The 23,165-nt window shown below is 33.7% G+C and overlaps 6 protein-coding genes across 7 annotated transcripts in view; 1 reads left to right on the forward strand and 5 right to left on the reverse strand.

Moving 5' to 3' along the window:
• Positions 1–23,165, forward strand: part of LOC139784463 (putative E3 ubiquitin-protein ligase UBR7) — a 57,713-nt gene that overhangs the window by 19,104 nt on the left and 15,444 nt on the right. The gene's annotated exons all lie outside the window — the stretch shown is intronic.
• LOC139782561 (uncharacterized) lies at positions 415–4,299 on the reverse strand. The gene is made up of 5 exons (XM_071721580.1): positions 4,014–4,299; positions 2,322–2,930; positions 1,644–1,751; positions 1,065–1,217; positions 415–564 (listed from the first exon to the last, which is right to left on the reverse strand). The coding sequence occupies exons 1-5, from the start codon at positions 4,263–4,265 to the stop codon at positions 502–504; spliced, it is 1,185 nt and encodes a 394-aa protein (XP_071577681.1). The 5' UTR covers positions 4,266–4,299; the 3' UTR covers positions 415–501.
• On the reverse strand, positions 5,726–9,183 carry LOC139782577 (odorant receptor 49a-like). The gene is made up of 5 exons (XM_071721600.1): positions 8,887–9,183; positions 7,188–7,796; positions 6,971–7,078; positions 6,730–6,882; positions 5,726–6,246 (listed from the first exon to the last, which is right to left on the reverse strand). The coding sequence occupies exons 1-5, from the start codon at positions 9,136–9,138 to the stop codon at positions 6,184–6,186; spliced, it is 1,185 nt and encodes a 394-aa protein (XP_071577701.1). The 5' UTR covers positions 9,139–9,183; the 3' UTR covers positions 5,726–6,183.
• LOC139782584 (odorant receptor 49a-like) lies at positions 10,526–14,896 on the reverse strand. The gene is made up of 7 exons (XM_071721607.1): positions 14,751–14,896; positions 14,417–14,667; positions 13,492–13,800; positions 11,994–12,602; positions 11,482–11,589; positions 11,240–11,392; positions 10,526–10,761 (listed from the first exon to the last, which is right to left on the reverse strand). The coding sequence occupies exons 3-7, from the start codon at positions 13,741–13,743 to the stop codon at positions 10,699–10,701; spliced, it is 1,185 nt and encodes a 394-aa protein (XP_071577708.1). The 5' UTR covers positions 13,744–13,800; positions 14,417–14,667; positions 14,751–14,896; the 3' UTR covers positions 10,526–10,698.
• On the reverse strand, positions 15,354–18,205 carry LOC139782593 (uncharacterized). Its single transcript, XM_071721615.1, has 5 exons — positions 17,954–18,205; positions 16,447–17,055; positions 16,230–16,337; positions 15,989–16,141; positions 15,354–15,500 (listed from the first exon to the last, which is right to left on the reverse strand). The coding sequence occupies exons 1-5, from the start codon at positions 18,203–18,205 to the stop codon at positions 15,438–15,440; spliced, it is 1,185 nt and encodes a 394-aa protein (XP_071577716.1). The 3' UTR covers positions 15,354–15,437.
• On the reverse strand, positions 20,186–22,457 carry LOC139782601 (uncharacterized). The gene is made up of 5 exons (XM_071721623.1): positions 22,206–22,457; positions 21,320–21,928; positions 20,823–20,930; positions 20,536–20,688; positions 20,186–20,351 (listed from the first exon to the last, which is right to left on the reverse strand). The coding sequence occupies exons 1-5, from the start codon at positions 22,455–22,457 to the stop codon at positions 20,289–20,291; spliced, it is 1,185 nt and encodes a 394-aa protein (XP_071577724.1). The 3' UTR covers positions 20,186–20,288.

Below are 23,165 nucleotides of genomic sequence, written 5' to 3' on the forward strand. Positions count from 1 at the left end.
GAAACATTGATAGCTATAAGCACGTCAGCGGTGTTTATACTTGGAGCTTTGATAACCTGAGGGGTATAAGCAGACGTCTGGAGGGTCCCGTTCAGTCACCTACGTTCGATACTTCTCTCGCTTGCATGTCTACGATATATTGACATATTTTCCTTGTACGTTTTTGGTAGGTCAGTGCGCGACTTGAGGACCATATCAAACACACGCGTTTGTGAAGAATTCGGGTCGTTCCATACATTTCTAAAAGTTTACCTGCTAAACTTCCGCTGAGTACCATCTCGCATAGTGACTGTCATTTGAGATAAATAAAAAGTGAAATGCAATAACCAGTGAAGTTATAATGTGTTATTGTTTCAATACAAATTGAGTATTTTTAGTGTAATTATAAAAGGTGTTAATAATGTTAGCAATGAATTGATTGCACTTTCTTAATTTTAATAATTTGTTAACAGTGTACTAATTTTACATGTTTGCCATACAAAACATACGTAGCATCCATCATTATTCGCCTTTATCACTGATAGATTGCAACAGGAAGAAATAGGACCCTGTAGTATTAACGAACTACAAATAAAAGTAAAACAAAATTAAAATTAGTTTAATATGCGAAAAGTACATAATTGTAAATATTATTAATTGATGTAGAGACTTTTCCAAACTCTGTAAAAAATGAAGTCGAAAGGAATTCTAAGAAGTCAACTTCAATGATAAAAAGAAGTTTTTAATTGACATATTCGGAACAGTAATTAAAATCTCTCTTAATTGTTTATATTTTATATCTTTATATGTTCTGTATAAATTCTATACAATATAGGTTTAATTTAAAGTAGTTAAAAAATAGAATCAATGCAAAATATTTTAATTTATTTGCTCAAGAGTGACGTAATCACATTTTGTGCGTTCTCAGTCTCTCAAGTTTTGAATCTTCAGTTTTCGTAAAAATGAAATATAAATATAACTTTAAAGCGATGGCGCGCGCGCGCGCTATAAAGCTCGAAATAATTCCGTCGAAATAATAAGGTTCCACAAAAATTTACTCAGTCGATTAGGATTTCAATACTTACATTGGTGAACATGTTCATGTCAACGAGAGAGAAAAATGCGTTTATCGTCATTGGTTTTTGCATCATCATTATAATGACGTTCGTTCTCACATGATGATCCAGATTAGAATTAGGCCACTCACCAAAATATATTCCTTTACGAAAGTCCTCGCTCTAAACATATATAGTGCATATACGAGGGTGGTTTGATAAGTTTGATAAATTTGTATGAGATGACTTTACAATCCATTTGGTGACGTGATGCCTGGAAAGTTCTACTCTTCAAACCTCTCCAGACCAAATTTCAGCCAGAAGTGACGCGATGTTCACGTTCGGTAGTCGTTTGAAGCGAGCGGTTTAGCAGTTGCCACAAAAAATGGAAAAATCGATTTTTTTCCATTTCTGTTACTTCTGACTGAAATTTGGCCTGGAGGGATTTAAAGAGTGAAACTTTCCAGACATCACGTCAATACATGGATTGTAATGCTATCTCATACAAATTTACCAAACTTATCAAACCACCTTCGTACATAAATACATATATCGTAAGTGATTAGTTTTGAGTTGTTATAGTTGTTTAAACAAATCATTAAAACTCACCGCATTTGTGAGGAGTGTGCCATACCATGCATATATAAACGTTTGGAGCAATTTTATTGTACCCCAAGTCACAGATACGCCTATGTTGAAAATATTAAAGTCCGAAAACTGTTGCAAATGTTTAACAATTAGTATTATAAATATATCATTAGACTCGTGAAAATGTCAACAAATTGATAGACGGCGATACGAGTCAGGCGCGGTACGTGGTGCGCAAGTAAAGAAATTATTAGTTACAGAAGTAACGAATTACAATGTATATATATATATATATATATATATATATATATATATACATATATTCCAACTTAATAAACTGCGCGCCGATTATTTGTCGGACTTGAAACACAGCTATCGTTGGAAAATTAATACCCTTCCCTCCCCTGAATTAAATCTACACGATTTAATTATTTAAAAAACTGTAAAGAAATTATTGCGAAAAATATTACCTCATATTACCCCTATTAAGTTGGAATATATGTATATATATATATATATATATATACATTGTAATTCGTTTCTTCTGTAACTATTAATTTCTTTACTTGCGCACCACGTACCGCGCCTGACTCGTATCGCCGTCTATTAATTAGTATTATATTATGAAACATTTGCGCAATGTAATAATATTGGACATGTGTAAAAAATATTACACTCGTAGTGAATGTATTCACGTACTGACATCGCTTCGTGTATCAATGCGCAAAGAAGCACGGCATTGGTGACAATGTGCCAAAAGGCAATGGGTCCGTAGAGGTGCTCTAACGTATTGCGGCATGGCATTAGTTTCTGATGCTTTGCCACGCATGACTTTAGGACGTCTGAGAAGCTCTCGGTGGGTAAAGGATTCGTGAGCCTAAAGGTCATGGCGTCCATTACCGAGGCAATTTGATAGATATAAAAGCCATAGGTGTTATCCATGCCGCATGGTGTGATGCTGTTGATCGACACTCCGCTCGTCTCGAAGAGCAGATGAAAATGATACAAATAGTTGTGCGGAACGGTCCAGAAGTATCCGTATCCTTTAGTGATTGGTAGGCTGTAATTCGTAGTTAAATGGAGATGACAGAGATCGCGGATTATGAATAAATAAGCAGGCAAATTGAACGCCAACATCATTGTCATAAAAATGGCACAATATATGTATGTCAGGGTGTATATTGTGGGCAGGGATGAAAACATTATCGTCCGGATTTTCTTATCTTGTAGAAGTTCCTCCTCGAAAAGATCATTTAGCGTCCGGTGATTATTTATCAGAGACTCCCGATTGTGTAGGAAAGTTCCAATCTTAAAGAAAACCAGAAACATATTTTTTCTCCACGCGAGACAAAGAAGTTGCACAGAGACTGACGTGGCACGTTTGATACCACAAGTTTTAATCTGTCAATTTGAATTTTAAGTGAAAAATTTTCTTTCCTAGAGATGGAACGTTTCAAAGAAGTAACGTTTATTAAAAAATCAACCGATATATTAACGCATTAAATATATTTTTTGATTTATTTACTAAAGAATATCTTCTCTATAAATCGTATATTACTTTTGTTGCGAAGTTTAAATTGTTAAGTTTGCTTTTAACGAATGTTAATATATATCCATATATTAAAATACATGTAGAGAAGAATTTATCTTCAGAATTAATTGAAGCACGTAAAGGTCGTTCTACATTATTCGCAAGCAATCCATATTGTCACAAGTCGCAAGAGGCTTGCAATTTGAGTTTTTACACTGCAGTCGTAAGTCACAGCCAATCAAAGAAGAGATTTGTTGTAAAAATGTTATCAACATGTTCTAAGCAAGCAGAACTGCTAGTAGTACAAGTAAGAAGTATTGCTTGCGAAGAAAGGTCGTAACGTAGTCGCAAATAGCAATCACAAGGTTTGATCAAATTCAAAATTTGCGTTTCTGCGATATGTGACAGGCAATATGAGCATCGAGCTCCTTTGTCTATTTGGCTTGCTCATTTGTTTCGTGTTTTATTGTGATTCGTAAAGATATTGATAAGTTAGAAAATTTTATTTTAATAATAAGTGATTTAAAATGGAATAAAGATGAATCTCTGGACGCGAACATTCATGAAGATGATGGCAGAGATGCAAATTTTGGACTTGATCAAATCTTGCAATTGCTATATGGGACCGGAAGTGGTACTACTTGCGGTCATGCGATTGGGTGCTTGCGTCTAATGTAGAACGACCTTAATGCAATCCATTTGGTCATCGAAATTTAGCGAGCAAATATATTAATTATACACGTATATCAGTGTACTAATATGTTTCTTATTCTAAAATATTAATATGCATAAAACGTGTAAAATATTATTCTGATCTTGCTTTTCTACTTAATAAAATGCAAGATCCTCCTGGTTCGTACCTTGAGAATGGCGCCAAATGAAGATATTGCTAATCCAACACATTTCATCATAATTGCCAAATTATGTCTGTAGATATAGCACATATGCAAATTCAGAATCGCGTAAGAGATTATCACCAAGAGCACACCAACTCCCCAGAAATGCATGCACTTGCCGAATTTTGTGGGCATGTACCAACAGCCACATATAGTGAGCAAAATCCGAAGGAAACGCTGATACGTACGATACGCTCGCAACTCTTTATCAATCATTTTATTATATCCACATCGAATAACTCAATGAGAGACGTCGACGGAAAGTCTTCTGAACTGGAAAAATTTAATTTTTTAAAGTACACGGCAAATTTGGATTTTGTTTTTTATAGATTAGTGGAAATCTGTCGAAGAGAAGAAATTGCAACTTTCTGAATAAGACAACATGTCACTGATTTTCATCTTTTCCAATATTTTCCATAATTTCTGAATTCAAAAGCTGAAGTTTCTTGTAACATTAATGATGACAAAATGATAATATTTATTTACACACTAATTTCTTTAATATAATAATGCAAGGTGTCAATGGCCTAGAATCAGTCAGTAAATAATGTTAACATTTAAAACCATGATTAAAATAAAAACTATAATCAATAAGTTATCCAGTCCTAAGACCATCAATCACATACTAATATTATAATCATTTTATTCAAGGATTGCAATGCTCTATATGATTTGTCATACTCCGCCGTAGCGAGCAAATAAATATTTTATACCGATAATTACTTCTACCACTTTCACGAGTTCTATCCAAAATCTTAACTCTTATTAAAGTGACTATTAAAAAGAGAAAAATATTTTTCTTAGAAGACTTTGCACTCTGAAAAACCTACCAACGTTTTCGATGTGTTCAATACGACGGATTTACATTCAACTGCAGACGTAGAGACTGAGATTTTACCTTCTATCCCAAAATTCGGAACCGATATTGTAAGACAGCAATTTGTATTGGCGTTGCTTTGAAGTATCTCTTTTTGTGGCTATTTGCATGATACGTGTCGTCTATCGAGGCTTTGGAAAGTTAATAGATAATTTAAAATGTCATTTAATGGTTTGGTCGAAATGGGCTATAATACAAGTTTGTTGTGGCTGTAGGTAAATTAGAGACATAAGAGAAATTGCATTTCAAAGAGAACGGTAAAACTTTTCGGGGAATTATAAGTTGCGAGTCACATTTGATGTAGCATCTAGATTAGCGATATATTTTTTTTACTTAATTGAGGCAGACAGATTTATGATTCTCTTTACTTGTGACACAAAGAATTGTCTGTTTTGTCTGTCGAAACATTGATAGCTATAAGCACGTCAGCGGTGTTTATACTTGGAGCTTTGATAACCTGAGGGGTATAAGCAGACGTCTGGAGGGTCCCGTTCAGTCACCTACGTTCGATACTTCTCTCGCTTGCATGTCTACGATATATTGACATATTTTCCTTGTACGTTTTTGGTAGGTCAGTGCGCGACTTGAGGACCATATCAAACACACGCGTTTGTGAAGAATTCGGGTCGTTCCATACATTTCTAAAAGTTTACCTGCTAAACTTCTGCTTAGTACCATCTCGGGTAGTGACTGTCATTTGAGATAAATACAAGGTGAAATACAACAACTAGTGAAGTTATAATATGTTATTGTTTCAATATAAATTGAGCGTTAATAGTGGAATAATAAGAGCTGTTAATAATATTAGCAATGAATTGATTGTACTTTCTTAATTATAATAATTTGTTAACCCTTAAATGCCACCCGGGGTCCAGCGGACCCCAGACCCTTTAGAATGATATATTTTCAAATGTTCCTGCCAAATATGGAGCTCATATTTATTTATTTATTATTTTTTATTTTTTTGATTTTGGAGCCAACATTTTAACTGTTGGCGATCTTAATTTTTTATACTATGTTGAAATTGAAATTTTAACAATATAAGCATTTTATTCTCTTTTCTAAGCCTTGAACAACATTGAAAATAATTTTCATAACTAAATATCAAAAAATCAATAAGTAAGGAGACATTTTTCATGCTGGGGTCTTTTAGACCCCATGTGTCATTTACGAGATTCTTGAGAGGTGTGGCATTTAAGGGTTAACAGCGTAATAATTTTACAAGTTTGCCATACAAAACATACGTAGCATCCATCATTATTTGCCTTTATCACTGATAGATTGCAACAGGAAGAAATAGGACACTGTAGTATTGACGAACTACAAATAAAAATAAAACGATTAAAATTAGTTTAATATGTGAAAAGTACATAATAGTAATTGTTATTAATTGATGTAGAGACTTTTCCAAACTCTGTCAAAAATGAAGTCGAAAGAAATTCAAAGAAATCAACTTCAATAATAAAAAGAAGTTTTTAATTGACATATTCGGAACAGTAACTAAAATCTCTTAATTGTTTATTTTTATCTCTTATCTTTATTTGTCCTGTATATATTCTACAAGGTTTAGAGCAATTAGAAAAATAATAGAATCAATGCAAAATATTTTAATTTATTTGCTCAAAAGTGTCGTAATCACATTTTGTGCGTACTCAGTCTCTCAAGTTTTGAACCTTCGGTTTTCGTAAAAATGAAATATAAATATAACTTTAAAGCGATGGCGCTATAAAGCTCGAAATAATTTCGTCGAAATCATAAGGTTCCACAAAGATTTACTCAATCGATTAGGATTTCAGTACTTACATTGGTGAACATGTTCATGTCAACGAGAGAGAAAAATGCGTTTATCGTCATTGGTTTTTGCATCATCATCATAATGACGTTCGTCCTCACATGATGATCCAGATTAGAATTAGGCCATTCGCCAAAATATATTCCTTTACGAAAGTCTTCGCTCTAAACATATAGATATAGTTAGTATAGTATATACATGGGAAATTATTTTGAGTTATTATAATTGTTTTAGTAAATCATTAAAACTTACTGCATTTGTGAGGAGTGTTCCATACCATGCATACGTAAACGTTTGGAGCAATTTTATTGTAGCGTAAGTCACAGATACGCCTATGTTGAAAATATTAAAGTCCGAGATCTGTTGCAAATGTTTAACAATTAGTATTATATTATGAAACATTTGCGCAATGTAATAATATTGGACATGTGTAAAAATTATTACACGCGTAGTGAATGTGTCCACGTACTGACATCGCCTCGTATATCAATGCGCAAAGTAGTACAGCGTTGGTGACAATGTGCCAAAAGACAAAGGGTCCGTAGATGTGCTCCAACGTATGGCGGCATGGCATTAGTTTCTGATGCTTTGCCACGCATAACTTTAGGACGTCTGAAAAGCTCTCGGTGGGCAAAGGATTCGTGAGCCTAAAGGTCATGGCGCGCATCGTCGAGGCAAACTGGTAGACATAGAAGCCAAAGATGCTGTCAATGCCGCAAGCCGTGATGCTGTTGATCGACACTCCGCCCGTCTCGAAGAGCAGATGAAAATGATACAAATAATTGTGCGGAACGGTCCAGAAGTATCCGTATCCTTTAGTGATTGGTAGGCTGTATTTCGTAGTTGATTGGGAACGACAGAGGCCATGGATTATGGCTAAATAAGGAGGTATAAAATACGCCAACAGCACTGTTATCACAATGGCAGAATATGTGTATGTCAGGGTGTATATTGTGGGCAGGGATGAAAACATTATCGTCCGGATTTTCTCATCCCGTAGAATTTCCTCCTCGAAAAGATCATTCAGCGTCCGGTGATAATTTATCAGAGACTCTCGATTGTGTAGAAATGTTCCAATCTTAAAGAGTACCAGAAACATATTTTTTTACCACGCGAGACAAAGAAGTTGCACAGAGACTGACGTGGCACGTTTGATATTACAACTTTTAATCTGTCGATTTGAATTTTAAATGAAAAATTTTCTTTCCTAGGGATGGAACGTTTCAAAGAATTAACGTTTATTAAAAGATCAGCCGATATATTAACGCATTAAATATATTTTTTCAATTTATTTACTAAAGAATATCTTGTATAAATCGTATATTATTTTTGTTGCGAAGTTTAAGTTGTTAAGTTTGCTTTAGTTCGACGACACATCCGGTTGATCTTTTAACGAATGTTGATATACATATATTAAAATACATGTAGAGAAGAATTTATCTTCAGAATTAATTGAAGCACGTAAAGGTCGTTCTACATTAGTCGCAAGCAATCCATATCGTCGCAAGTGGCTTGCAATTTGAGTTTTTACACTGCAGTCGTAAGTCACAGCTAATCAAAGAAGAGATTTATTGTAAAAGTGTTGTTATCAACATGGTCTAAGCGAGCAGAACTGCTAGTAGTACAAGTAAGTAGTACTACTTCCGGTCATAACGTAGTCGCAAATAGCAATCACAAGGTTTGATCAAATTAAAAATTTGCGTCTCTGCGATATTTGACAGGCAATATGAGCATCGAGCTCTGTTGTCATGGCATCGAGCTTCATTGTCTATTTGGCTTGCTCATTTGTTTCGTGTTTTATTGTGATTCGTAAAGATATTGATAAGTTAGAAAATTTTATTTTAATAATAAGTGATTTAAAATGGAATAAAGATGAATCTCTGGACGCGAACATTCATGAAGATGATGGCAGAGATGCAAATTTTGGACTTGATCAAATCTTGCAATTGCTATATGGGACCGGAAGTGGTACTACTTGCGGTCATGCGATTGGGTGCTTGCGTCTAATGTAGAACGACCTTAATGCAATTCATTTAGTCATCGAAATTTAGCGTACAGTGTACTAATATGTTTCTTATTCTAAAATATTAATATGCATAAAACGTGTAAAATATTATTCTGATCTTGCTTTTCTACTTAATAAAATGCAAGATCCTCCTGGTTCGTACCTTGAGAATGGCGCCAAATGAAGATATTGCTAATCCAACACATTTCATCATAATTGCCAAATTATGTCTGTAGATATAGCACATATGCAAATTCAGAATCGCGTAAGAGATTATCACCAAGAGCACACCAGCTGCCAAGAAATTCATGCACTTGCCGGATTTTGTGGGCATGTACCAACAGCCACATATAGTGAGCAGAGTCCGAAGGTAACGCTGATACGCACGATATGCTTGCAACTCTTTATCAACCATCTTATAACATCGAATAACTCAAAGAGAGACGTCGACAGAAAGTTTTCTGAACTGGAAAAATTTAATTTTTTAAAGTACACGGCAAGTTTGGATTTTGTTTTTAGATTAGTGGATTTAAAACTGTCGAATAGAAGAAATTGCAACTTTCTGAATGAGACAACATGTCACTGATTTTCATCTTTTTCAATATTTTCCATAATTTCTGAATTCAAAAGTTGAAGTTTTTTATAACATTAATGATGACAAAATGATAATATTTATTTACAAACTAATTTCTTTAATCTAATAATGCAAGGTGTCAATGGCCTAGAGTCAATCAGTAAATAATGTTAACATTTAAAACCGTGATTACAATAAAAACTATAATCAATAAGTTATCCAGTCCTAAGACTATCAATCACATACTAATATTATAATCATTTTTTTCAAGGATTGCAATGCTTTATATGATTTGTCATACTCCACTGTTGTGAGAAAATAAATATTTTATACCGATAATTACTTCTATCACTTTTACGAGTTTTATCCAAAATCTTAACTTTTATTAAGGTGACTGTTAAAAAGAGAAAAATATCTTTGTTAGGAGACTTTGCACTCTGAAAAACCTACTCACGTTTTCGATGTGTTCAATACGACGGATTTACATTCAACTGCAGAGGCAGAGGCTGAGATTTTACCTTCTACCCCAAAATTCGGAACTGATATTAAAAGATAATAATCTGTATTGGCGTTGCTTTGAAGTATCTTCTTTTGTGTCTATTTGCATGATACGTGTCGTCTATCGAGGCTTTGGAAAGTTAATAGATAATTTAAAATGTCATTTAATGGTTTGGTCGAAATGGGCTATAATACAAGTTTGTTGTGGCTGTAGGTAAATTAGAGACATAAGAGAAATTGCATTTCAAAGAGAACGGTAAAACTTTTCGGGGAATTATAAGTTGCGAGTCACATTTGATGTAGCATCTAGATTAGCGATATATTTTTTTTACTTAATTGAGGCAGGCAGATTTATGATTCTCTTTACTTGTGACACAAGGAACTGTCTGTTTTGTCCGTCGAAACATCGATAGCTATAAGCACGTCAGCGGTGTTTGTACTTGGAGCTTTGATAGCCTGAGGGCTATAAGCAGACGTCTGGGGGGTTCCGTTCAGTCACCTACGTTCGATACTTCTCTCGTTTGCATGTCTACGATATATTCACATATTTTCCTTATACGTTTTTGGTAGGTCAGTGACCGACTTGAGGACCATATCAAACACACGCGTTCGTGAAGAATTCGGTTCGTTCCATACATTTCTAAAAGTTTACCTGCTAAACTTCTGCTTAGTACCATTTCGGATAGTGACTGTCATTTGAGATAAATACAAGGTGAAATGCAACAACCAGTGAAGTTATAATATATATTATTGTTTCGATGTAAATTGAGCGTTAATAGTGTAATAACAAGAGCTGTTAATAATATTAGCAATGAATTGATTGCACTTTCTTAATTATAATAATTTGTTAATAGCGTAATAATTTCACAAGTTTGCCATACAAAACATACGTAGCATCCATCATTATTCGCCTTTGTCATTGATAGATTGCAACAGGAAGAAATAGGACCCTGTAGTATTAACGAACTAAAAACAAAAGCGAAACGATTAAAATTAGTTTAATATGCGAAAAGTACATAATAGTAAATGTTATTAATCGATGTAGAGACGTTTCCAAACTCTGTAAAAAATGAAGTCGACAGGACTTCTAAGAAATTAACATCAATGATAAAGAGAAGTTTTTAATTGACATATTCGGAACAGTAATTAAAATCTCTCTTAATTTTTTATATCTTTATTTGTTCTGTATATATTCTACAATATAGGTTTAAAGCAATTAGAAAAATAGTAGAATCAATGCAAAATATTTTAATTTATTTGCTCAAGAGTTTCGTAATCACATTTTGTGCGTTCTCAGTCTCTCAAGTTTTGAATCTTTAGCTTTCGTAAAGATGAAATATAAATATAACTTTAAAGCGATGGCGCTATAAAGCTCGAAATAATTCCGTCGAAATCATAAGGTTCCACAAAGATTTACTCAATCGATTAGGATTTCAATACTTACATTGGTGAACATGTTCATGTCGACGAGAGAGAAAAATGCGTTTATCGTCATTGGTTTTTGCATCATCATTAAAATGATATTCGTTCTCACGTGATGATCCAGATCAGAATCAGGCCATTCGCCAAAATATATTCCTTTACGAAAGTCCTCGCTCTAAATATATAGATATAGTTAAAATAGCATATACATATATGGGAAATTATTTTGAGTTATAATTGTTTTAGTAAATCATTAAAACTTACCGCATTTGTGAGGAGTGTGCCATACCATGCATACGTAAACGTTTGGAGCAATTTTATTGTAGCGTAAGTCACAGATACGCCTATGTTGAAAATATTGAAGTTCGAAAACTGTTGCAAATGTTTAACAATTAGTATTATATCATGAAACACTTGCGCAACGTGATAACATTGGACATGGGTAAATAGTTTTGCACTCGCAGCGTAATCTTTTTTTTTTCTTAGTAGAAGAGCAAAAATTATTAGATTAAGAAATTATTAAAAATTATTAGATTATTTTACTCTACTGAAGTTATATTGGGCTCCGCGAAGAAATTATGATCTTTTTTCATTTAATATTCGCAAATGTTCTCCAAATGTATAGAACTTAAACACGTTTAAATTTATTCTGACGTTACATTAGCGCAATCCGACGGTACCAATTGTACTACCATAACATTTATTATCATCATGGCCGATTGCAACCACGCATAGCGACATCGAACATCTAATTTTGCATTAATGTATCCACGTACTGACATCGCCTCGTATATCAATGCGCAAAGGAGCACGGCGTTGGTGACAATGTGCCAAAAGACAATGGGTCCATAGATGTGCTCCAACATATCACGACATGGCAGTAGTCTCTGATGCTTTGCCATGCACGATCTTAAAACGTCTGAGAATTTCTCAGTGGGTAGAGGATTCGTGAGCCTGAAGGTCATGGCGCGCATCGTCGAGGCAAACTGGTAGACATAGAAGCCAAAGATGCTGTCAATGCCGCAAGCCGTGATGCTGTTGATCGACAGTCCACCCGTCTCGAAGAGCAGATGAAAATGATACAGATAATTGCGCGGAACGGTCCAGAAGTATCCGTGTCCCCTAGTGATTGGTAGGCTGTAATTCGTAGTTGACTGGGAACGACAAAGACCGACGATTATGGATAAATAAGCAGGCATAGAAAATGCCAACATCATTGCTATCAAAATGGCAGAATATGTGTACGCTAAGGTGTATACTGTTGGCAGGGACGAAAGTATTATCGTCCGGATTTTTTCGTTCCGTAGAAGTTCCTTCTCGAAAAGATCATTTAGCGTCCGGTGATAATTTATCAGAGACGCTCGATTGTGCAGGAACGTCCCAATCTTAAAGAAAACCAGAAACGCATATTTTTTTTCTCCATGCGGGACGAAGAAGATGCACAGAGTGTGACGTAGTACATTTGATATCACGATTTTAAATCTGTTATATTTGTATTTAAAATAAATAATTTTTTGCAATTAAGATTTTATTCTTAATTGACTGCAATTGGCTATCGTCATGACAAGTCGACCATTAGTTTTGGTCAAGTTATTGTCAAGACATTTCGACCATGGTTTTTGCTTTTTCTAAATTTTCAAGCTTATATGTAAGCATCATAATTTAATTTATTGCGATAAATAATATCGTCGATTTGTTATGACGATAGCCAATTGCAGTTGATTAAAAATAAAGTCTTAATTGTTAATTAATTATATTATTGGTGTAATAAAGATATACTTAAGAATTTTTTTTCTTCATGAAAGATGTAAAGAAGTAGTAACGGTTAGTACGAGATCAACCGATATATAAGTGCACTAAATATAATTGTTTAATATATTTACTAAGGAATCTTATATAAATCGTTTCTGTTGCGAATTTTTAGGTCGACGACATATCCGGTTGATCTTTTAACGAATGTCAATATACATACAGGCTGTTTTTCGATATTTACTCCCAGTAATGAAAATCTATAGTATACGTGACGTAAGATTAGATAGATTAGATAGATAGATTTTTAGTACTGCCAGTGATTATCGGAGTGCAGCTCTATTAAAATTCATGTAGAGAAGAATTTATCTTTAGAAATAATTAGAACACGTAATGTCCATTTATTTATCAATATATCAATGTATTAATATGTTTCTTATTGTAAAATATTAATATACCTATATAAAATATTATTCTGATCTTGCTGTTCTACTTAATAAAATGCAAGATCCTCCTGGTTCGTACCTTGAGAATGGCGCTAAATGAAGATATTGCTATGCCAACACATTTCATCATAATTGCCAAATTATGTCTGGTGATATAGCACAAATTCAAGCTCACAGTCGCATAAGGGATTATCACCAAGAGCACACCAACTACCCAGAAGTTCATACACTTGCCAGATTTTGTGGGCATATACCAACAGCCACACATAGTGAGCAAAATCCGAAGGAAACGCTGATACGTACGATACGCTCGCAACTCTTTATCAATCATTTTATTATATCCACATCGAATAACTCAATGAGAGACGTCGACGGAAATTTTTCTGAACTAGAAGGTGGAAAAGTTTAATTTTTTTAAGTGCACGGCAAGAGTTTGGATTTTGTTATTAGATTAGACTTAGAATTGTCGCAGAGAAGAACTTTCTTAATGAGACAACATGTCACTGATTTTCATCTTTTCCAATATTTTCTATAATTTCTTAGTTTAAAAGCTGAAGTTTTTTTTAACATTAATGATGATAAAATGATAATAATTATTTACAAACTAATTTCTTTAGTATAATAATGCAAGATGTCAATGGCTTAGAGTCAGTCAGTAAATAATGTTAACATTTAAAACCATGATTAAAATAAAAACTACAATCGATAAGTTATCCAATCTCAAGACTATCAGTCACATACCAATATTATAATAATTTTATTATGATTTTTATCTTACGGGAATTTAAAATAGTGTGTCTTAACTGTCTTTAGAAAAATTTTCAAGAACTGCAATGAACCATATAACTATTCATACTTCACTGTTGCGAGAAAATAAATTTTGTATACCGATTATTACTGTTACAACTTTTACGAGTTCTGTCCGAAATCTTAACTCTTATTAAGATGAACATTAAAAAGTGAAAATATTTTTGTTAGAAGACTGTGCACTCTGAAGTACCTACCAACGTTTCGGATGCGTTTGATACGATAGATTTACATTCAACTGCGCCGAGGTAGAGAGAGAGATATTTTACATTCTGCCTTAAAAATTGGAACTGATGTTGAGAGATTATTGAAAGAGAATCCATACTGGCGATGCTTTGAAGTATCTCTTTTATTGACTATCATTTCCATGATACGTATCGTTTATCGAGGCTTTGAAAAGTTAATGGCGAATTTAAGATGTCATTTGGTAGAGTTTTGTCGAACTGGGCTATAATAAAAATTGGTTGAGGTTCTAGATAAATTAGAGACATATAAGAAAAATTGCACTTCAAAGAGAGCACTAAAACTTACGAGAAGCTGTAGATTGTGAGTCACATAGGATATGGCAACAAGATTAGCGCTGTCCTTTTTTACTCAATTGAGACAGACAGTTTTACGATTCTCTTTACTTATGAGATATGGTAAGAAAGCTTCTGTATCGATCGAAGCATTGTCAATGTGCCGTTGATAGCTTGGAGCACGTGAACGAAACAGTATCGATTACACTTAGAACTTTGATTGGTCTGAGGATATAAGCAGACGTCTATACAAAAGAGTCCCGTTCAGTCACCTACGCTCGATACTTCTTTTGCTAGCGTGTCTACGCGATATATTGACATATTACATATTTCCTCTGACATTTAGTAGGTCAGTGTATGACTCGAGAATCTCAATAAATATACGCGTAAATGAAGAATTAATCATTTCTCACCTTTCAGTAAGTTTACCTGCTAAATTTTTGTTGATTACTATTGATATGATACTCCGTAAAGTTACTGTCATTTGAGATAAATAAAGATAAAACGCAATAATCAGTGATAATATGGTATGTTATTGTTTTAATATATAATAGTTTACGCATTTATTAAGCATTAATAACGTAATAATAAATGGTGTCAATAATACAAATTTTTACTTTCTAAATTAAAATAATTTATTAATGACGTAACAATTTTACAAGTTTTGCCAGAGTTTACAAAACATATGTAGCATTCATCATTATTTGCCTTTATCACTGATAGATTGCAACAGGAAGAAATAGGACACTGTAGTATTAACGAACTACAAATAAAAATAAAACGATTAAAATTAGTTTAATATGTGAAAAGTACATAATAGTAAATGTTATTAATTGATGTAGAGACTTTTCCAAACTCTGTAAAAAATGAAGTTGAAAGAAATTCAAAGAAATCAACTTCAATGAGAAAAAGAAGTTTTTAATTGACATATTCGGAACAGTAATTAAAATCTCTCTTAATTGTTTATATTTTTATATTTTTTGTATAAATTCTACATTATAGGTTTAATTTAAAGTAATTAAAAAAATAGAATCAGTGCAAAATATTTTAATTTATTTGCTCAAGATAATGTGTCGTAATCACATTTTGTGCGTTCTCAGTCTCTCAAGTTTTGAATTTTCAGCTTTCGTAAAAATGAGATATAAATATAATTTTAAAGCGATGGCGCTATAAAGTTCGAAACAATTCCGTCGAAAATCATAAGGTTCCACAAAGATTTACTCAATCGATTAGAATCAAGTCAATACTTACATTGGTGAACATGTTCATGTCAACGAGAGAGAAAACTGCGTTTATCGTCATTGGTTTTTGCATCATCATTATAATGATATTTGTTCTCACGTGATGATCCAGATCAGAATTAGGCCATTCGCTAAAATATATTCCTTTACGGAAGTCCTCGCTCTAAACATATAGATATAGTTAAGTATATACATATATGGGAAATTATTTTGAGTTATTATAATTGTTTTAGTAAATTATTAAAACTTACCGCATTTGTGAGGAGTGTGCCATACCATGCATACGTAAACGTTTGGAGAAATTTTATTGCAGCGTAAGTCACAAATGCGCCTATGTTGAAAATATTAAAGTCCGAGATCTGTTGCAAATGTTTAACAATTAGTATTATATCATGAAACATTTGCGCCATGTAATAATATTGGACATGTGTAAAAAATATTACACGCGTAATGAATGTATCCACGTACTGACATCGCATCATATATCAATGCGCAAAGAAGCACGGCGTTGGTGACAATGTGCCAAAAGACAATGGGTCCGTAGATGTGCTCCAACGTATGGCGGCATGGCAGTAGTTTCTGATGCTTTGCCACGCATAACTTTAGGACGTCTGAAAAGCTCTCGGTGGGCAAAGGATTCGTGAGCCTAAAGGTCATGGCGTGCATTATTGAAGCGAACTGATAGATATAAAAGCCAAAAGCGCTCTCCAAGCCGCATGCCATGATGCCGATGATCGATATGTTGCCCGTCTCGAAGAGCAGATGAAAATGATACAAATAGTTGTGCGGAACGGTCCAGAAGTATCCGTGTCCCCTAGTGAATGGTAGGCTGTAATTCGTAGTTGACTGGGAACGACAAAGACCGACGATTATGGATAAATAAGCAGGCATAGAAAATGTCAACATCATTGCTATCACAAAGGCAGAATATGTGTATGCTAGGGTGTATATTGTGGGCAGGGACGAAAGTATTATCGTCCGGATTTTTTTGTTCCGTAGAAGTTCCTCCTCGAAAAGATCATTTAGCGTCCGGTGATAATTTATCAAAGACGCTCGATTGTGCAGGAACGTTCCAATCTTAAAGAAAACCAGAAACGCATTTTTTTTTCTTCACGCGGGACGAAATAGTTGCACAGAGTGTGACGTGGCACGTTTGATATCACGAATTTAAATCTGTTATATTTGTATTTCAAATAAACAATTTTTTTTAATTAAGACTTTATTTTTAATTGCCTGCAGTTGGCTATCGTCATGACAAGTCGACCATTAGTTTTGGTCAAATTAATTGTCAAGACATTTCGACCATGGGGCATGGGTTTTGGTCTTTCTAAATTTTCAAGCTTATATGTAAGCATCATAATTTAATTTATTGCGATAAATAATATCGTCAATTTGTCATGACGATAGCCAATTGCAGTCGATTAAAAATAAAGTCTTAATTGTTAATTAATTATTGGTGTAATAAAGATATACTTAAGAATTTTTTTCTTCATGAAAGATGTAAAAAAGTAACGGTTAGTACGAGATCAACCGATATATAAGTGCACTAAATATATTTCGTCAATTTATTTACTAAGGAATCTTGTATAAATTGTTTTTGTTGCGAATCTTTAGTTTGACGACATATCCGGTTGATCTTTTAACGAATGTCAATATATATTACAATATATATAATATACATACAGGCTGCTTTCCGATATTCACTCCCAGTACTGAAAATCTATAATATACGTGAAGTAAACAATAGATTTTCAGTACTGCTAGTGATTATCGGAGTGCAGCTCTATTAAAATACATAATGTAGAGAAGAATTTATCTTTAGAAATAATTGAAGCACGTAATGCAGTTTATTTATTTATTAATATATCAATATATTAATATGTTTCCTATTGTGAAATATTAATATACTTATATAAAATATTATTCTGATCTTGCTCTCCTTCTTAATAAAATGCAAGATCTTTCTGATTTGTACCTTGAGAATGGTGCTAAATGAAGATATTGCTAATCCAACACATTTCATCACAATTGCCAAATTATGTCTGTAGATATAGCACATATTCAAGCTCACAGTCGCATAAGGGATTATCACCAAGAGCACACCAACTACCCAGAAATTCATACACTTGCCAGATTTTGTGGGCATATACCAACAGCCACACATAGTGAGCAAAATCCGAAGAAAACGCTGATACGTACGATACGCTCGCAACTCTTTATCAATCATTTTATTATATCCACATCGAATAACTCAATGAGAGACGTCGACGGAAAATCTTCTGAACTGGAAAGTGGAAAAGTTTAATTTTTTAAAGGGGTAACGCCACTCTAGCGCAGCCTAATTTTGACAATTTTTTATGAGAATATAGTGAATGGAATACAAAATCTGTTTAAAGGCCTTTATTGTACATATTTTAAAGTGTGTTACCTACTACCCACTATATTCCCATAAAAAATTGTCAAAATTAGGCTGCGCTAGAGTGGCGTTACCCCTTAAGTGCACGGCAAGAGTTTAGATTTTGTTATTAGATTAGTGGATTTAGAACTGTCGAAGAGAAGAATTTTCTTAATGAGACAACATGTCACTGATTTTCATCTTTTCCAATATTTTCTATAATTTCTTAATTTAAAAGCTGAAGTTCTTTTTAACATTAATGATGATAAAATGATAATAGTTATTTATACAAACTAATTTCTTTAGTATAATAATGCAAGATGTCGATGGCTTAGTCAGTCAGTAAATAATGTTAACATTTAAAGTTGTGATTAAAATAAAAACTATAATCGATAAGTTATCCAATCTCAAGACTATCAGTCACATACCAATATAATAATAATTTTATTATTTAAAATAGTGCGTCTCAACCGTCTTTAGAAAAATATTCAAGAACTGCAATGAACCATATGACTATTCATACTTCACTGTCGTGAGAAAATAAATTTTGTATACCGATTATTACTGTTACAACTTTTACGAGTTCTGTCCGAAATCTTACTTTTTATTAAGATGAACATTAAAAAGTGAAAATATTTTTGTTAGAAGACTGTGCACTCTGAAGTACCTACCAACGTTTCGGATGCGTTTGATACGATGGATTTACATTCAACTGCGCCGAGGTAGAGAAAGAAATTTTACATTCTGCCTTAAAAATTGGAACTGATATTGAGAGATTATTGAAAGAGAATCCATACTGGCGATGCTTTGAAGTATCTCTTTTATTGACTATCATTTCCATGATACGTATCGTCTATCTATCGAGGCTTTGAAAAGTTAATGGCGAATTTAAGATGCCATTTGGTAGAACTTTGTCGAACTGAATATAATAAAAATTGGTTGAGGTTCTAGATAAATTAGAGACATATAAGAAAAATTGCACTTCAAAGAGAGCACTAAAACTTACGGGAAACTGTAGATTGTGAGTCACATACGATATGGCATCAAGATTAGCGCTGTCCTTTTTTACTCAATTGAGACAGACAGTTTTACGATTCTCTTTACTTATGAGATAAGGTAAGAAAGCTCCTGTATCGATCGAAGCGTTGTCGGTGTGCCGTTGATAGCTTGGAGCACGTGAACGAAACAGTATCGATGACACTTAGAACTTTGATTGGTCTGAGGATATAAGCAGACGTCTATACAAAAGAGTCCCGTTCAGTCACCTACGCTCGATACTTCTTTTGCTAGCGTGTCTACGATATATTGACACATTACATATTTCCTCTGACATTTAGTAGGTCAGTGTGTGACTCGAGAATCTCAATAAATATACGCGTAAATGAAGAATTAAGCATTCCTCACCTTTCAGTAAGTTTACCTGCTAAATTTTTGTTGATTATTATTGATATGATATTCCGTAAAGTTACTGTCATTTGAGATAAATAAAGATAAAACGCAATAACCGGTTGTAACATGTTATTGTTTAAATTTATCCCTCATTTGCTGCATCAACGATAAAACTTGAAAATTGTCATTGAATTGTCTGCAATAGAATGGTGAGAATCCAATACACTTAATAAATGAGCTATATATAGCTAGATACTTTTGTTCCTCTACAATCAGTTTTTACATCAAAATCACATTTACAAAGAATATTACAAAATTTTAATGATTCAAAACATTCAAACTTGTTTTCTGAGTTATGTCATTGTTGCAGCAAATGAGCGATATAATAGCGATTAAACGTTAATAACGTAATGATAAAAGGTGTCAATAATGCAAGATTTTATATTCTAAATTAAAACAATCTACTAACGACGTAACAATTCTACAAGTTTTGTCAGAGTTTACAAAACATACGTAGCATTCATCGTTATTCGTTTTTATCACCAACAGATCGCAACAGGAAGAAATAGGACATTGTAGTATTTATGAACTACGAATAAAAGCAAAACGATTAATATTAGTTTAATACGCGAAAAATACACAATTGTAAATATTATTAGAATCTTAATTTTTTATATCATTTCAGTGCTATATAATTTCTACAATTTCAGTTGGAAGTCATAAGCTTTTACACAGATTTACTCAGCGAATTGCAACTTAACTGTAATACTTACGTTAGTGAACATGACCATCTCAACGGGAGTGACAAATGCGTTTATAGTCATCGGCTTTTGCATCATCATCAGAATAATGTTTGTTCTCACGTGACGATTGAGTTCAGAATTAGGCCATTCGCCAAAATATATTCCTTTACGAAAGTCCTCGCTCTAAACGTATAGAGTATACATACATACATATATATACATATAGAGTATGCATACATATATATATATATATACATATGTGGGAAAGGATTAATTTTGAGTTATTATAATTGTTTTAGCAAATCATTAAAACTCACCGCATTTGTGAGGACAGTGCCGTACCATGTGTATATAAACGGTTGAAGCAGTTTTACTAAAGCGAATGTCATAAACTCGGTTAAGTTCCTAACGTTAAAGCTCGAGAACTATTCCAAAGGTTTAACAATTAATATTACATTATAAAATATTTAAGCAATGCTATACCATTGCACACGGAAAAATCTTGCAAGCGCTGCGCAATTTTTATTTCCAATTCTTTTAAAAAATATTAGATGACATTTTACTTTATACTTTTAGTTATATTAGAGTAACACGGTCACGAGAAAATTATGACATTTCTTTATTTGTTACTCGCAAATGTTCTCCAAATAAATCGAGACACGTTCAAATTCTGGTATTATATTAACGTAACACGGCGGTATTAATTGTACTACCGTAACATTTATTATCTCATGCGGATTTCAACTACGCATAATACAATGGATTAAGCATTGCGACATTGAACGTCAAATTTTACATTAATGTATCTACGTACTGTCATCGCCTCGTATATCAACGAGCAAAGAAGCACGGCGTTGGAGACAACGTGGTAAAGGACAAAATGCCCATAGTTATGCTCCAGCGTGTCACGGCATTGCAGTAGCTTCTGATGCTTCTCCACGCACGTCTTTAAAACGTCTGAAAACTTCTCGGTGGGCAAAGGATTCGTGAGCCTGAAAGTCATGGCGTGCATCGTCGAGGCAAACTGATAGACATAGAAGCCAAAGGCACTATCAACGCTGGCCGCCGTTGTGCTACTGAGCGACACTAGACTCGTCTCGAAGAGCAGATGAAAATGATACAAAAAATTGTCGGGAACGGGCCAGAAGTGCCCGTATCTTCTACTGAGTGGTAGGGTGTAATTCGTAGTTAAATGGAGATGACGGAGATCGCGGATTATGAATAAATATGGAGGCACAAAATACGCCAAGACTAATGCCATCATAATGGCGGAATATGTGTACGCCAAGATGTACATTGTGGGCAGGAACGAAAGCATTATCGTCCGCGTTTTCTCGTTCCGCGCAAGCTCCTCCTCGAAAAGATCATTCAGTGTCCGGTGATAATTTATCAGAGATCGGCGATTGAAGAGGAAGGTTCCCACCTTAAAAAAGATCAGACATGCATACCTCTTCTCTACACGAGACAAAAATGTTGCACAGAAACTGTTTAATACTGTTTTTTCGCGAAATATGAAGCGTTGCAAAGAAGTGACGTTTATTAGAATATATATATCAACGCATTTTACGTGTTTCATTAATAAATGTGCTCAATTTGTTTTCTAAAGAAACCTTAAATAAATCGTTGTCGTTGTAAGATTTTAGTTTGACTACAAATCCTGTTGATTATTTACGGAAATGTAAGTCCTTCTTGGTTCGTACCTTGAGAATGGCTCCAACTGCAGATGTTCCTATGCCTATGTATCTCATCATAAGTACCAAGTTATGTCTGTGGATATAGCTCATATGCATGTTTATCATTAGGAACATGAACATGCCCAAGAGCATACAAACGGACCAACAGTAACGGATTTTGCCAGATTTTGTGGGCATGTACCAACAGCCACAGATAATGAGTACAATCCGTTGGAAACGCTGGTATGTACGATACGCTTCCAACCGGTTATTAATCATTTTGTGATACCTACATGGAATGACTCAAATAGATGTCGACAGAAAAGATTTTCAACTGAAAAGTTTAATCTCTTAAAATGCCAGAGAAGTTTAAATTTTTGTAATTGATTTAAAATTTTCGAAGAGAAGAGATTGCAGCTTTTTTAATAAAATAAAATATTACTGATTTTCATCTTTCCCAATATTGTAATTTCTTAATTCAAACGTTGAAATTTTTTGTAGCATTAATGATGACAAAAAATAAATTGACATTTAATAATTAATTTCTCTAATATAATAATGTGCAAGATGTCAACGTCTAATTAGGTCCATATTCTGAGTTGGTTTAAAAGTTGGTTTAAAAGACACGATGATTGCGACGATATTCTGTTCTCACTTTTATCGCAACTTTAAGAGAGAGGGCTCTTAACAGACGTCTTTTAAGCAAAAATACTATTCTGAATCCACATTTATAGCACTTTTAAGCATTTCTCGCACCTGAACCGCTAAATGTGCTTCAGATCAATGTTTCTTTTCCATTGCCAAATCGAAGTATTTTATCAACTTAGTATCAATGTAGATTTCATGTGTATATTTCCATTGCGCTACTGACATATATATATATGATTTATCAATCAGGAGACATTGTTGTCAATCGCAATATAGCTAAATGGGACGCATTTAATGGATAATCAATGAAAATTACAGTGATGCATTAAAATGGAAAAA

The sequence above is a fragment of the Temnothorax nylanderi genome, unplaced genomic scaffold, assembly GCF_030848795.1.
Source record: "Temnothorax nylanderi isolate EJ_2023f unplaced genomic scaffold, tnyl_v1.0 TNYL_tig0008_pilon, whole genome shotgun sequence".
Lineage (NCBI taxonomy): Eukaryota > Metazoa > Arthropoda > Insecta > Hymenoptera > Formicidae > Temnothorax > Temnothorax nylanderi.